Source organism: Choristoneura fumiferana, chromosome 17 (assembly GCF_025370935.1).
Source record: "Choristoneura fumiferana chromosome 17, NRCan_CFum_1, whole genome shotgun sequence".
In the NCBI taxonomy this organism is placed as follows: Eukaryota; Metazoa; Arthropoda; class Insecta; order Lepidoptera; family Tortricidae; genus Choristoneura; species Choristoneura fumiferana.
In genome coordinates, this window is record NC_133488.1 from 17,061,290 (window position 1) to 17,076,100 (window position 14,811).

The window sequence follows — 14,811 nt, forward strand, 5'->3', positions numbered from 1 at the left end:
GGCCATTGATTAATAATTTAAATGATTTTGTGTCCTAAACATCAGAGAAATTCAATGAATAATTTGGAAACCTTTCAATGCTAAAGAATCGATATATTCTTGTAAACGAAGAGTAAATTGATGCATCACTAACACATTATTTTTGGTGCGACGGACGCCGGGAGACATTTCCATTACAAAAATTAAGTTCAAAATTCCTATTAGAAGCATTACACCATGGCGTCTATAGATTTATTAACGCCGCACATTTCTAAGGTCAAGTTACCGGGCCCCGAGCAACTGATCTACAAAGACGAATGCGTTTATTCCTTCGACAATCCAGTGAGTTGCAATTTTTTTATAACCTCATCTTTGTTTTTGTCTGTTTCTGCTTATAACGATTTGGATAATGAAAATAACCTTTATTACTTAATTTGGAACACAAAAGGTTTATAATAATGCACAGTAGAGGTTTTTTTTTATTTTTATTTATTGTCTTAAACACACTACACTACATACAGGAAAGTTCGTAAACTAGGCAGGTGCTACTGTGTTGTCTTTGAAATATTTTGTGTTTATGAAGTTTTTAACGGCTTGATAAACATTAGCGATCACGTTGAAAAACGTCGTTCTCATGCCGTTCATGGAGTATGAGCAGAATATTAGAGACAAGAATGTGTCAAACATGACAGGGCTCCAAAATAAGATGTTGTACAGCAGTTCCCTACTTACGTAGGTCTTCACATTAGGCCTCTTAACATCCATTGCTTGAATTTTGGTTATAATAATTGTTGATATGGTTATTGGGACAAAAAAACTCACAACAGCTATGATGAACATGTAAGAAAGCATGCTTTTAGTTTCCATGTAACAGATTCTCATACATTTCTCATACAATTTTGGTTTCCGGTACAACGGTGAACTTGTAACATTCACACTGAAATTTGTGAAATTATAAATTATTCTATAAACATTCTCTATTATTTTATTTACTTCTGTTGAATTGTCATTACTTTCAACATTTTCATATGATTGTATATAGTCTTTATATGGTATGTATTTCCTTATTTCCAAAGAGTAATTTGTAGCGGTTTCCATGCATGTTCCATTACTAACATCCATCAAAGTCATACAAGAATCAATATCACTTTTAATGTGTCTGGTCATCACCATCTCCTTCACACCCATCGGGTACATAAAGAGAGCAAGCAGGACAGGAATAATCCACTGCAGTACAATCAGAATATAAGAAAAATACTTTTTCCAAAAGCCATGAATTTTCACTTTAGTATCACTCAATCTTCTTGACTCCAACACAATTTCATGAACAACATTTTCATCTTCTTCCCTTTTTGTTTCCTTTATCATTTTATAGTGCATGTAGTTGTCAATGATGAGGGTCACAAAACTGTTGACCAAAGACACTATGAACGGTCCATAGCTCATTATAACTGTCCAAAATCCGCACTGGAGTTTATATCCACTTGGAACCATTTCAGATGTCCTCTCTTCTATCTCAAGGACGTTGGCATTCAAAGGGTTCAACTTATAAGCCGCACGAGCCACAAAAGCTATCCCAATACTTGTTAAAATCAAATTTTCCGACAGTAACATAGTTGTAAATGTGTTACTTCCTTTCATAATTCTCATTAAGTTCAGTAAACTCAGCGAAAATCCACTTAATATTAAAAAAGTGCCCAAGTATAAGTCGGTGGACTGTAACATTGTTGCTTTGTATGTCGCTCGGAGAGAAATGGGGGGACCCACATGGTTTGATGTCTGTTGTGGGGTGATATGTTATCTTTATGCTAACTATAGGGGTTTGAAAATGTAGATATACAATGAACATTAGCAATATTTAAAAAGTGGAACTTTTTTTATGTGATGATGAAACTTGTTCATGTTTATTTGTATTTTTGTCTTTGTTTTCTTCTAAAATGTCCTTTAAAATAATGAGAACGCAAAAAAGTCGTTCTGTCTATCTGTGGTAAAATAACAAATGTATGGACCAATTTTGATGCAATTTTTTTATGTGAAAGCAATTTTCCTTGCAATAGTTCTTAGCGGTTTCATTAAAATCGGTTAAGCCGTTTTTGAGATATTGAACTTTGAAATTTTTCTGAGTGAACTTTATTTACTTTTATTTTATAAGTCTATTGTGGTGCAATATTTATTGATTTGAGTTATGAATTTTTTCAAAGTAGTGATTTCAACTTTCCTTGCTATAAATTCCATGTTAAACATTCTGCTTTCTTATTTCTAGGAGTCGGAGACTGGTCTCTATGTGTCCCTTGTGTCATTCCTGGGCTTTGGACGGAACTATGTGGAGCAATACTTCCAGAAGACAGGCAATGCTGTCTTCTTGCACATTTGGCGGGAGAAAATACCTGTAAGTTTGTAAATTTTTCTGTTAATGTACTTATCTAGCGTTCAATGATGGCCTCACGGTCCCTCCAGAACGCAAGCTCTTGTACCGGCATTATGCTGAGGTAGGTCTGTTTTGTGAACAGTAACTTATACACTGTTTTCTATGTCTGTCTTTTATGTAATTATTTTATTGTTTCCGAATAAACATATTTTCTTTCTTTTTCTGGGTGAATCAACTTTTTAGTAAATATGTCCCTTGCATAGGGAATATGAGTGAGCACCCATGAGACTCACCTGTAGTGTTCAAAGCCTCAACAAAAAAATGAGAGAAAAAAAAACTAGTGTATGTTTTTCTGTCCCGTAACACAGGAGACATCAGTGATACACCTTGTTAGAAAAATGTTTGCAATGTGTACTATTAGCATGCTTTTTTTAAATCTCTGAATCTGTCTCTTTCTAAAACGATTTTCTCTATTCAGGTGCTATCGCGCTATTTGCGTGTGACGTCACGTGCTAGTATTTCTTTCTCTGTCTAGTGTCTAATCTTGAATTGACCTTTATAGCTCTGTTATATATTTACAAAGGTAAGTTCAAAATTGTTTTTCCGTTCGATAACACACACAGATTGACTAGCATTGATTTTTAAAATAAACAAAAAATAATTGAATACCGTATTATAGTCGGTTTCTAACATTATATATATTTACTAACACAATCGGTACTTATCACGCTAAACAACAGTAATAATTACCTCTGCACTGAAGTCTAGCTTGGTAAGTCCTGATTGTGTCAGTAAATATAAGTGAAAATCACGAAAGTATAAAACGTTGTTAAGATACATTTCTGTTCTGTCTACTAAAAAAGTGAGTCATATGTTACTTGAAATAAAGATTATTATTATTTGTCATGGTTCTTTAATTTATTTTATTATTTGTCCGACATAGAATTGCTAATTGCTACAAATCCAGAACAAAAACTTGCAAATGCTCCAAAAACATGATAGGTCATGCTTTGCTCTTTAACCTGCACTAAAATATGTGAATGAACTATGTAACATGTTGATATGGACCTCCGCAAAGTAACGCCTGAGTCAATAGATTACGTAAATCATGTTGTCTCACAGGTGCCAGAACCAGAGCAGACGGGTGATGGTCCAGAGAAGAAGATAACTCGGCTTGCCATCGGAGTGGAAGGCGGATTCGACCCCAGCTGCGGCAAGCCCAAGTTTACCTACACCAACCACTACAGCATTATTGTGCTGCCTGGGCTCCATACGTATCCTTGGCCCAATCCAAGCTTGCCTGAAGCTGTGAGTTTATTATTACCATTAACCTTTTAACCGCCACGGTCGGCCACAACCGACAAAAAAAATCTGAAAATCGTTCCATATGCGCCGCGAAATGCCGACATGGCCACTATGGCACTTTTTTCAGCTGTCGTGTTTTACCGACCGTGGAGGTCAAAGGTTTAATAATTAGATTATCAGGCAGGCAATTGGCAGCAATTGATAGGTACCTGTATCCATTATAGCTGTTCCCTGGTCAAATATTCTTTATACTTTGACTTGGGTATTCTACTTTTTGTAACTAAAATTAGATGGTTGAGATCAGAAATTCTAGCCGTGGCCCGCAACACCGTCAGCGTAAAATTCGTTAACCGCTATCCGGCGGAAACGCAATTTTCTGGAATAAAAAACTATCCTATGTTCTATGTTCTTCCACGGGACTCTGATTCATTTCATCTAAATTGTAATCTGTCAAAAAGTTAATCTTAATCATATATTATCAGAAAAAAAAATACTTTCCAAAAGTTCTTGTGTGCCCCAGGGCCTTCGCATGGCCTAAGACTTCTTCTTTCTTAGATATTTATGTATTTGTTTAGATCAAGAAGTCAGCCCAAGCTGTCATAGATGCGGAGTCGCCGTTCAAGATCGCAGAATTGGCCGCTCTCGCCGGCACCTGGGACGGAGAGGCGCGCGAAGTATCCGTGTAAGTGTAATACAATACAATGACTCTTTATCCCTTAATAGGGCACTGGTAATATATTTACCACCAAAGAAAAATTCGACACAAAATGCACGGATTAGGCGAATAGCAGCACCCGCCCCGCAGCCGCCGCGCCACCAGACGAGCACAACAGGGTGACCAGACTAGCATCCCGCCAGCTTGATTTCTCGTTTTTTTATTTCATGTCATGTTTGAGAAAAGCATTATACAAGCCTCGGCCGGAACGTGGGGTTGCCGGCTTGGCATCCCTACGCTTGGCGGTTTATATCTGCTTGGCCGGCAACCCCCTACTTCCCGGCCTCTACAGTAATGTACTCCTTCCTTCCTTCGCACGATCCCACATAAATACAAACTTATCCGACCAAATACGATGGAAAAACATTATACTAGTTCTGTACATGTGTAGTGTTGTCTCTTCAGGCACGCAGTGAGTTTGAAGCAGCTGGACAACGGCGTGAAGATACCGCCTTCCGGCTGGAAGTGCGCCAAGTGCGAGCTAACCACCAACCTATGGCTCAATCTGGTGGACGGTGCCGTGCTCTGTGGCCGGCGGTTCTTCGACGGCTCCGGGGGGAACGAGCACGCGGTCAGTAAAGAGTACTACATAACACAAGCTTTGTTTACTTTGGGACTAAGTTAAAAGGGTATTACTGCAATGCTCTGCCGCCAGAATGCAGCACTAGCTGTGCTTGTGGTTTGTACCATAAACAGTTTCTTGAATGTCTGAAGCTTAAAATCAGCTAAGAGCGGTGGCGGAGCAGTGCGGCGTGGCGCGGAGGCGGTACTGGTTGTAATAATCGAGTTGACATGAAAGAGGCCACACAATACCGTGCCACGCTTATTTCCCGCGCGCTAATCTGTGTGGTCTCTTTCGTGATAGCTCGATTATTATAGCCGGTACCGCCTTCGCGCATCTTGGCACCGCTCCGCCACCGCTGGCAGTGGGTTTCAAGCTTAAGATGTCCGTATGATGCCACAATATATATTTTTTTTTAATATAGCTCTATTATTACTGTTGATGTAAACATCTTGATATTTTGTTACTAATTAATATGTCACGATCCGTCATGGCCACAAACTATAAAGAGAACTGACGTTGTTTACGGTTTGTGATAGTGTCGCCCCCTGTGTAGAGTTTTGCATAATATTCCCTATTGGAGTCAAGTGTCGCGTGGAATTTATTATTCATTTATTTATTTAAGTTACCCTCCTCAGGTGGAGCATTACCGCGAGACGGGCTACCCTCTGGCGGTGAAGCTGGGAACCATAACGGCGGAGGGCAAGGGCGACGTGTTCTCGTACGCCGAGGACGACATGGTCGAAGACCCGTATCTGGCCGACCACCTCAAGCACTTTGGTATCAATGTGCAGCAATTACAGAAGGTTGGTTAAGATTATTTATTTGATATCTCTATAATAAGTTATAGCATTACAGTAGAAAACCCAATGTGCTTTAAAATTTAGTTATCGACTCAGCTGCTCATTTTAGATTATTATCATTTATTCATAAGTGATATCAAACTATGTTTTGTTATGTTATGTATTTACTTTAGTCTATATGGCAATGGCAACTATAGTTGCCAAAAGCACATGAGTCGTTGTACACACAGATACACATAAAAGGCATAATTATACTTATATGGTTTGAAGCACTAATAGGTACACTTTGATGAGGTGTAAAAATAAGAAGTTATTTAAAAAGCGACAGACGACCACACCCTCCGGCCTGAAGTCGAAGTGCAGATGGTTTAATACAATGACCCAGGCTATACAATACAATGACTATTAAACACACAACACACACCAAATACACGCTTCAACTTTCCAGACTGATAAATCCATGGTGGAGTTAGAACTGGAGTTGAACCAGCGCACCGGGGAATGGAACACCCTCCAGGAGTCAGGCAGCTCGCTGCAGCCGCTCCACGGGCCCGGGCTGACCGGCCTCGTCAACCTCGGCAACTCCTGCTATATCAACAGCGTGGTGCAGGTCAGTGACCAAAGATACACGCCAGAATAATCGTTCAAAATTTTCATACAAATATCTGCCTGACCGGGGATCGAAGCTGGGACCTCGAGCTTCATAGTCAGGTACTCTGATCACTGGACTATCCGGTCGTCAAAATGTGATGAAAAAATAATCTTTTTTTTTATATTCGCACATGATTCGCATTTTTTTCTCGACTTTTCTCTATACTTAATTCAAAAAGCCACAAATTTTGATTTAAGACAGTTTTTGATTTCATGTGCGAATATAAAACAATATAAGAGTATAATAAGAGGCAATCACCGCCGCCCATGGACATCCATAACATAAACTGAGTTACGGATGCCTTGCCGTCCCTTTGAGAAATGAGTAGGCTCGTTTTTTGAAAAAGCCCAAGTTGTACCGGTCCGGAAACACTGGCGCTGCAAGCTGATTCTAAAATTTCCACAGTACGTGACATAAAGTTCCGCAAGAAACGAACTGTAGTAGACTGCCAGCTATTGAGATGGTGTGGGTGAACGGAAAGTCGGTTACGAGTTGTGCGATAAAGAAATTAGCAGCAGATCGAACAACTCTCCAGAGCACTCCCCATGATGAATGGAGCAATCAACTCTTTAGTGTTGTTATTCTCTCCCGTAACACAGGAGACTTCAGTGATACACTTTGTTAGAAAAATGTTTGCAATCTATTAGCATGCTTAGGAGATGAACCTGTCACAACTCCCTAACTTTAAGTTCATTTGTAGCCCACAAAATGATACTTTTAATAAGTAACTCAGGAGACCTTACCGTGGCAAGAAGCTGCCTTAAAAAAGTTGACTGACCCAAATACGGTATAAGATACAATCAGTAAAATTGTTTATTCTTTATAAAATCTTATAATAAAAATATGTTCAGGTGATATTCCGCATGCCAGACTTCGTGCGTCGCTTCGTGGAGGGCGCACCGGAGATCTTCGCCACCTTTCCCGAGGACCCCGTCAATGACTTCAACGTGCAGACGTGAGTGATCCTGACAGTTTTCAGTGCCACCGTGTTTTGCGTTTTAATACTAAAATCTAAGCGATGCTTTGTTTAGAAGTGATGAAGTAACAAAGAAATAGACTTACAAACTTTCGAATTTATAATATTATTGGGATAAAAAACTTCAAATATGAATACGAATACGCATGAAAACTGTCAAAATATGCAACATTAAATTAAAGTCTAATTTTCATTAATTTCTGAAAACTAAATATTAACAGTAATTTAATCATTAAGTATAATATTCTTGGTTAGATAGATATGTTAGATATTCCAGAGAGTGTTATAAGTAACGTTTCTGGCACTCGCGATCACAATCAAATGAAGGTTTTCACAAACAAAACTGTCACTTGATTGTGATCGCGAGTGCCAGAATCGTTACGCAATAACTATAATACTATAACTATAATAGATCGTTAAAAGTTTTTGGATAAGATATAGTGGAAGGGATTTTCCAAGTTTTGTCCTGGTTCTGCCTGGCTGGGTGGAAAGTCGTTCGCCGACAAGTTCGCGTGTTGCATTTAGGTGCTGCATTTTTATGCACAAAATGACCTTTTTGCAGTGCTAAACTGGGCGTGGGACTGCTCTCGGGCCGCTACTCGGTGCCCGGCGACACGGACGGCACGCAGCCCGGCGTCGCCTGCCACATGTTCCGCAACCTGGTCGGCAAGGACCACCCCGAGTTCCAGTCCAAAAGGCAGCAGGACGCCCACGAGTTTTATTTGCATCTTCTGACTCTGCTGCAGGTACCAGTACAGTGCTTACAGTTAGACCTCGTTATCTCAGGGCAGTGACCGCAAAATAAAACATGGGGGCAATCGGCACAGTTTGATATTTATTGTAAAGTAAAATAATTGCTATATAAAAAATTACAATTCCAAATTACAAGAACTTACTTATTTAAGTTTATTTTAATTTCACATTGGTTTTATTTTTATATTACTGAATATCCCTACTATCCCAACTAATATTAAATATAATGACCCGGATAACTCACGTCTTAAATCGAGTTTAGCTCGACATGTTTCGGGCTCGACATATCCCAACTAATATTATAAATTCAATCAAATTCCCAATTGCACCAATGGTATTTCGTGTTTTGATAAGGGTTCAGTTCAGTACATCTTATTGTTTTCCAATGTGTCATGTTTGTTCCAATTGGTCACAATGTTTGGTCACATACTCCCCTATTTTGGCACTTATGACATTTCACTGCCCTGAGATAACGAGGTCTACTTACAGTTCAGCATGTCATCTGGGGCAATAAACTTTTCGGTGTAGCTTGTTGCTATGGTAACGTCTCTTGAGTTACTTATTAAAAGTATGATTTTAATGGGTAGAAATTCACTAAAAGTTTGGAGTTGTGGCAGTTTTAAGGCAATTCATTCATGGCTCTTAAAATACATTGTAAAAAATCCTGACAAGTTGTATCACTGATGTCTTCTGAGTTACGGGGCATAATAACATACACTAAAAAGTTGATTGACCTGAACTATCTACACTGACCAAGGTCAGCTTACTGTAGCAGCAGTTTTTCGTTCTTCAGAATACGAGGGCTACCGAAGTATCAATCAATTACTTTATTAAATGAGTGACATTTTCATATTCACTAGTATGGAAATTTATAATTTCAAAATGAAAAATATGCGGCTGTACTGCTAACAACGCAACCTCGCACATCTGGTGAAACGCTGCCCAAGTTCTCGTATAGCCTTGGAATAAAGTCATTATGGTTTGTGTTTGTCATGTCCAGCGCAACAGCCGGCACAAGCCGAACCCGTCGGACTGCTTGAAGTTCTCTGTGGAGGAGCGTGTGCAGTGCGGAGAGTCTCGCGGGGTCCGCTACAGCACGCGCCCCGAGCACCACCTGCCGCTGCCCGTGCCGCTGCGCGCCGCCGACAACGCGCCCGCCGTGCGCCGCGCCGAGGAGCGCCGCGCGGCCGCCGCCGCCTCCGACCAGCCGCTGTTAGTACACGGGATAGAAATTGATACGAGATTAATTCCCCTGACAGTAGCCGCAATTGCGTTAACTTCATGAGAATGACGAGGGAGGGGATTAGGGGAGAAAGAGTAACCTTTTTTAATCAATAACGCACAACCAGCACGCCCATCATCGCGGTCTTCCGGCATATACACACTATTTTTCTCGCTGCAAGAACGTGAAAAATTGTGTTTCGCTCTACAGCAGCAAAGTTTTTTAGCAATTCGTGCACCCTTACACAACAAATAAGTGATTTCAATAAAAGTTTACATTAGACCATGTATCGAAAATACTATTTTGCCCCCAGAGACCCGTCGACGGTGGTGCGGCCCAACATCCCCTTCGCGGCCTGCCTCGACAGCTTCATGAAGGAAGAGACAGTGGAGCAGTTCTTCAGCAGCGCTGTCAATAAGAAAGTCACAGCGCACAAGTAAGTACAGTCAGCTAATATGATTTCGATGCCACTATGGGACCAACTCACAATATAACAAGTTTAGCACGCCCCCAGTCGCAAATTCACCAACCAGTATTTTTAGTGCCTCGTTGTCACTGTGTCACGGCAAGACGATTAGTCAGTTCATTGCGTTTGCTGCTAGGTAAACATTGTGTGGCGACCGTTTTTGCCGCGGAATGGACAGAGAAAACGAAATGTTTAATCTGTATTATTCAGCCCCGTAACTCGGGAGACATCAGTGATATACTTTCTCAGAAAATTTTGGGTGTGCTGCTAGGTAAATATTGTGAGGCGAGCTTCTTGGCCGCGAAATGCACAAAGAACACGAAATGTTTAGTCTGTATTATTCAGCCCCGTAACTCGGGAGACATCAGTGATACACTTTCTCAGAAAATTTTGGGTGTGCTGCTAGGTAAATATTGTGAGGCGAGCTTCTTGGCCGCGGAATGCACAAAGACCACGAAATGTTCAGTCTGTATTATTCAGCCCCGTAATTCGGGAGACATCAGTGATACACTTTCTCAGAAAAAAAAAATCATGCATGAAGAAATTGCCGTAAAACTGTCACAACTCTTAACTTTTAGTGGATTTGTATCCCATAAAATCATACTTTTAACTGTAACTTTATTTTATTTACTAAAAAAACTCGTACCTACTTCAAAATCGATAATATTTCTGAGTAAACTATGTTTGAAGGGTTAATTTTGCCGGCGTATTAATTTCAGATACGATATTTTTTCAAAATAGTGGCGATTTTGACTTCTCAATGGTTTTACAGACGAGGCCAAAAATGCAGACGAAGATTAAAGAACGAATTTAAAGTTGCATTTCTTCATATTTCAGAATAACGCGGTTAGCAACCTTCCCTGACTACTTGCTGATCCAGCTAAAGAAATTCACCATCAAAGAAGACTGGACGCCGGCCAAGCTCGATGTGTCTGTGGATATGCCTTGGGAGGTAACTTTGTGCATGGAATAAATTAATGAAAGTTCTTCAAACACAAAGAACATGGAAGAAATGAAACGCAAAAAATTTAGGACCTGTATCACCATTATTATGTCTTTCTGGTATTTTATGTGACATACATTATGATCGATCCGAATGGGTCAGTATGGAGCAGTCAGAAACTACGAGAGATAGCGAAATCAGCCGGGAACCTTGGCGTCGATTTTTGATTTTTAATAGTAATGGCATTATTTATTTTTTTAACTCATTCATAACCTTCATAACCGGTTAATATAATAACATTCATAACCGGGAATTGAATCAAACCTACATTGTAAGGTGTGTAAGAAGTACCCATTCTAAGAGGAAGTCTGCCCGGGACGCATGTACTCGTAGGTCGAAGATAAGATGTTTTTTTAGACAACTTAAAAAAAGGACGTTGTCGTTGTCGTAGTCAAATGGACTATTTTTTATTTCAAAGCGGTAGTAAATTATTTAAATGAGTTTTTGGAGTCCCACTGCTGGGCACGGGCCTCTTCTCAAAATGAGAGGGCTTGGGCCGTAGTTTCCACGCAGACCCAGTGCGGATTGGTAACTTCACAAACACCATTGAATTGCTTTGCAGGTCTAGATTTCCTCACGATGTTTTCCTTCACGGTTAAAATGTAACTTTGCACGTGAATTTCGAAAAACTCAAGAGGGGCGAGCCTGGCTTTGAACCCACGATCCTCTGCTTGAGAGGGCATAGATGCCACTGGGCTACCATGGATTTTTGTTATTTTTTTTATGTTGGTTCCAGGTGGACCTAAGTTGCCTGCGCGGGCGCGGGCTGCAGCCCGGCGAGACGCCGCTGCCGGACACTGCGGTCGAGCCCACCTATGACGCCGCGCTCATGGCACAACTCGTGAGTATTACCCACCGGATAGCCAAGCAGTTAGCGGCCAACTATAAATTGGCGAACATGCTCGTATATGCTGAGCGGCAAATAATGTGGCCCCCAAATGTATGCTATAATAGGTAATTTTGTATGTAGAGTGGGCCAAATTTTATGCCGCTGACTATATTGCTAAAAAGCAGTGCTAGAAAGCTTTAATTTGGCACGAATATGTGTAGCAACTATGGCGACAAAGTAGTCAAAAATATACGTCATTTTTTTTCTCTTCTTACCCTATAGTATGGGTCTTTAAAATCACTAGGGGATGTGAAGGCCGTGTAAGTATATATATAAATGTCAAGCTGTTCAAATCCAGTTGGACATGGGTTTCCCGGCGGAGGCGTGCAAGAAGGCTCTGTACTACACGGCTAACTCCGGCATGGAGGCGGCGAGCAACTGGCTCATGGAACACATGACCGACTGGGACTTCGCCAACAAGTTCCAGCCTCCCGGCGCCGCCCCAGGTATCAACTAAGTCTAATTGCAATAAAGGGGGATAACTTATTTGATTGTAACTTGAAGATAACATCTGGAAATACCTATTGCACTTTTACTTTCTTTTACCTTTTAAGTACAAGAGTTTTTTTGAAATGGGGCAATCAACTTTTTAGTATAGCTTGTTGCCATGGAAACGTCTCCTTTATTAATTATGATTTTATGGGGTACAAATCCACTAAAAGTAAGGAATTGTGACAGTTTTAAGGCAATTCCTTTATAATGAACTAGCTTCTGCCCGCGACTTCGTCCGCGTGGAGTTCGGTTATCGCGCTGTTCCTTCGGGAACTGTGCATTTATCCGGGATAAAAAGTAGCCTATGTCACTCTGGCCCATAAACGATCTCTATTCCAAAAATCAAAGACGGACAAACATACATACACACTTTCACATTTATAATATTAGTATGGATGGCTCATCTCCTAAGCATGCTCATAGCATTCATTGCAAACATTTTTCTAACAAAGTGTATCACTGATGTCTCCTGTGTTACGGGAGAGAATAACAACACTAAAAAGTTGATTGACCCACATACATAGTTCTACAGACCGAGCCGAGAATTCCCAGTTGTGTGGCTTCGAAAATTACTTCAAGCCCATTAAACTATAGCCCTCATTTCACTGAAAAAATGGTAATCTACCACATACTTGGAAACACACACACATTTGGAAAGAAAAAGTACATTTAATCGTGACATTGACTTTCACGAAAAGGACCCACCTCAGCATAATGCCGGCTCGAGAACCAGCACTGGTCTTCCGGTGGAACCGTGATTTGTAGTCTATAAGCTAAACGAGAACTTACGAGGTTAACAATTTTCGAAAACTCTTTTTCTTTTAGCACCCGAAGCGAACTTGGACGAAGCGAGCGTCGAGCAAATAATGAACATGGGGTTCACGCGGGCGCAGGCGGCGCGCGCGCTCTCCTCCACTCAGGGCGACGTGGGCCGCGCCGTGGACTGGATCTTCAGCCACGCGGACGAGCTGGACGCGTGGGAGGCGCCCGCGCAGCCCGACCGCGCGCTCGGCTGCCGGGACGGGCCCGAGAGTGAGTGCCCGATGTTACCGTTTTGAGTCGACTTTTTAGTGTAGCTTGTTGCCATGGTGATGTGACGACCGGACAGGCCTAATGGTCCTTGAGTACGAAGCTTACGAAGCCCGTTCGGGGCAGACATTTGTATGAGTAAAACGAGTGTTTGTTCTCGAGTCTTGGGTGTTTTATATGTATTTAAGTATTTATTTATCTATATAATTATGTTTGTCCATTGTCCAGTACCCATAGTACAATCTTTGCTAAGTTGGGGACTAGCATGTCAATTGGTGTAAATTGTCCCATGATATTTATTTATGGGTAACGTCTCCTGAGTTACGGGACAGAATAACAGCACTAAAAATTTGATTGACCCTTATTACCATATCCTATGTAAATATAATACAGTTTATATAAATTTGATTGCCTCAGAGTACAAGCTGATAGCGTTTATATCGCACATGGGCACGTCCACGATGGTGGGCCACTACGTGTGCCACCTGCTGCACGAGGGCCGGTGGGTCATATTTAACGATAACAAGGTATCTACCCTCTTTGTTATTTATATTTGTCTTGCGTCCAGTTTGCAGCCTAAGTGTTGATCATGCATGTCACTGTTTTTTAATCTCGTATGTCTACACATATGCCAAATTAAGGCTATCTTTTTTCATTTTATTTTTATCTGTGAAATTGGTATTATTTGTAATAACCGACGCTTGAATACGGTTTATTTTTTTCAGAGATTAAATGTAAATGCATATACCTATTTGTCTGTCTGAACATTAAGTAAAGTAAGAACTCAGTATCTGTTTATAAACATACAGTGTATTGTTTCAGGTTGCTCTCTCAGAAAATCCCCCGAAGAACCTCGGCTACCTGTATTTATACGAAAGGCTGTGATAGTCACAACCAGTGAACATTGTACCAAAAATCAGGGCACGATTGAAATAAGGAACATTAATTAGACTGCGTTAATGAATTTTACACAGAGGAGATTTAACTTTTTAGGCAGTATTTATTTTATAGAAACAAATTTATATTAGATATTTTGATTAGGTGAACTAAATTGGAATAACTGTTCTTAAGTGTTCCGCGTAAGAATGCATTTTTGTTTGCAGTTTTTTTAACATGATACAGTGTATTTTTCTGTAAGAAAGTACTTGTTATTATTTTTAACTTATTCATGTAATAAATAAAATTGTTCTATATAAGCGCGACCATGTAACGCAATAACTTGCTTGGTGTTTTAATGTTATGTCATCAGACAACGAATATTAATAGAATTTATCTGAACTGCTCTCTTATTTAATTTTTTATTCAGTTCCTACTTATTTACAGACTGGATTCCATTTGTTCTATCAAACTCATACATTTGGCTTTATTTTGCTGTCACTTCAGTTTCTCAGTTTCATAAAACGAATGGTATCAACCCTATTTATCCACATTTACGTTGGATTGGACCAAGAAACAGTTCCAGCTTGAGTACTTAGTAGAACGAGAGTGAACTTGGTAATGCAACTGACTTGAGGACTTCATCACAATCATAGAAGTAATAACAAGCATAGAAACCAAGCTAAAACGAGAGATGAGATGGTTACATTCTCTGATAGCA

The 14,811-nt window shown here is 40.3% G+C and overlaps 1 protein-coding gene across 1 annotated transcript; it reads left to right on the forward strand.

Annotated features, from left to right (window-relative positions):
* Positions 1 to 111: 111 nt before the first annotated feature.
* Positions 112 to 14,503, forward strand: Usp5 (ubiquitin specific protease 5). The gene is made up of 17 exons (XM_074099958.1): positions 112 to 321; positions 2,243 to 2,368; positions 3,470 to 3,655; positions 4,228 to 4,334; positions 4,773 to 4,938; positions 5,568 to 5,735; positions 6,181 to 6,342; positions 7,236 to 7,339; positions 7,923 to 8,106; positions 9,114 to 9,325; positions 9,649 to 9,771; positions 10,639 to 10,753; positions 11,541 to 11,645; positions 11,992 to 12,139; positions 13,011 to 13,217; positions 13,632 to 13,741; positions 14,037 to 14,503. Exons 1-17 carry the CDS (start codon positions 217 to 219, stop codon positions 14,097 to 14,099), a joined length of 2,391 nt encoding a protein of 796 aa, XP_073956059.1. The 5' UTR covers positions 112 to 216; the 3' UTR covers positions 14,100 to 14,503.
* Positions 14,504 to 14,811: the final 308 nt, after the last annotated feature.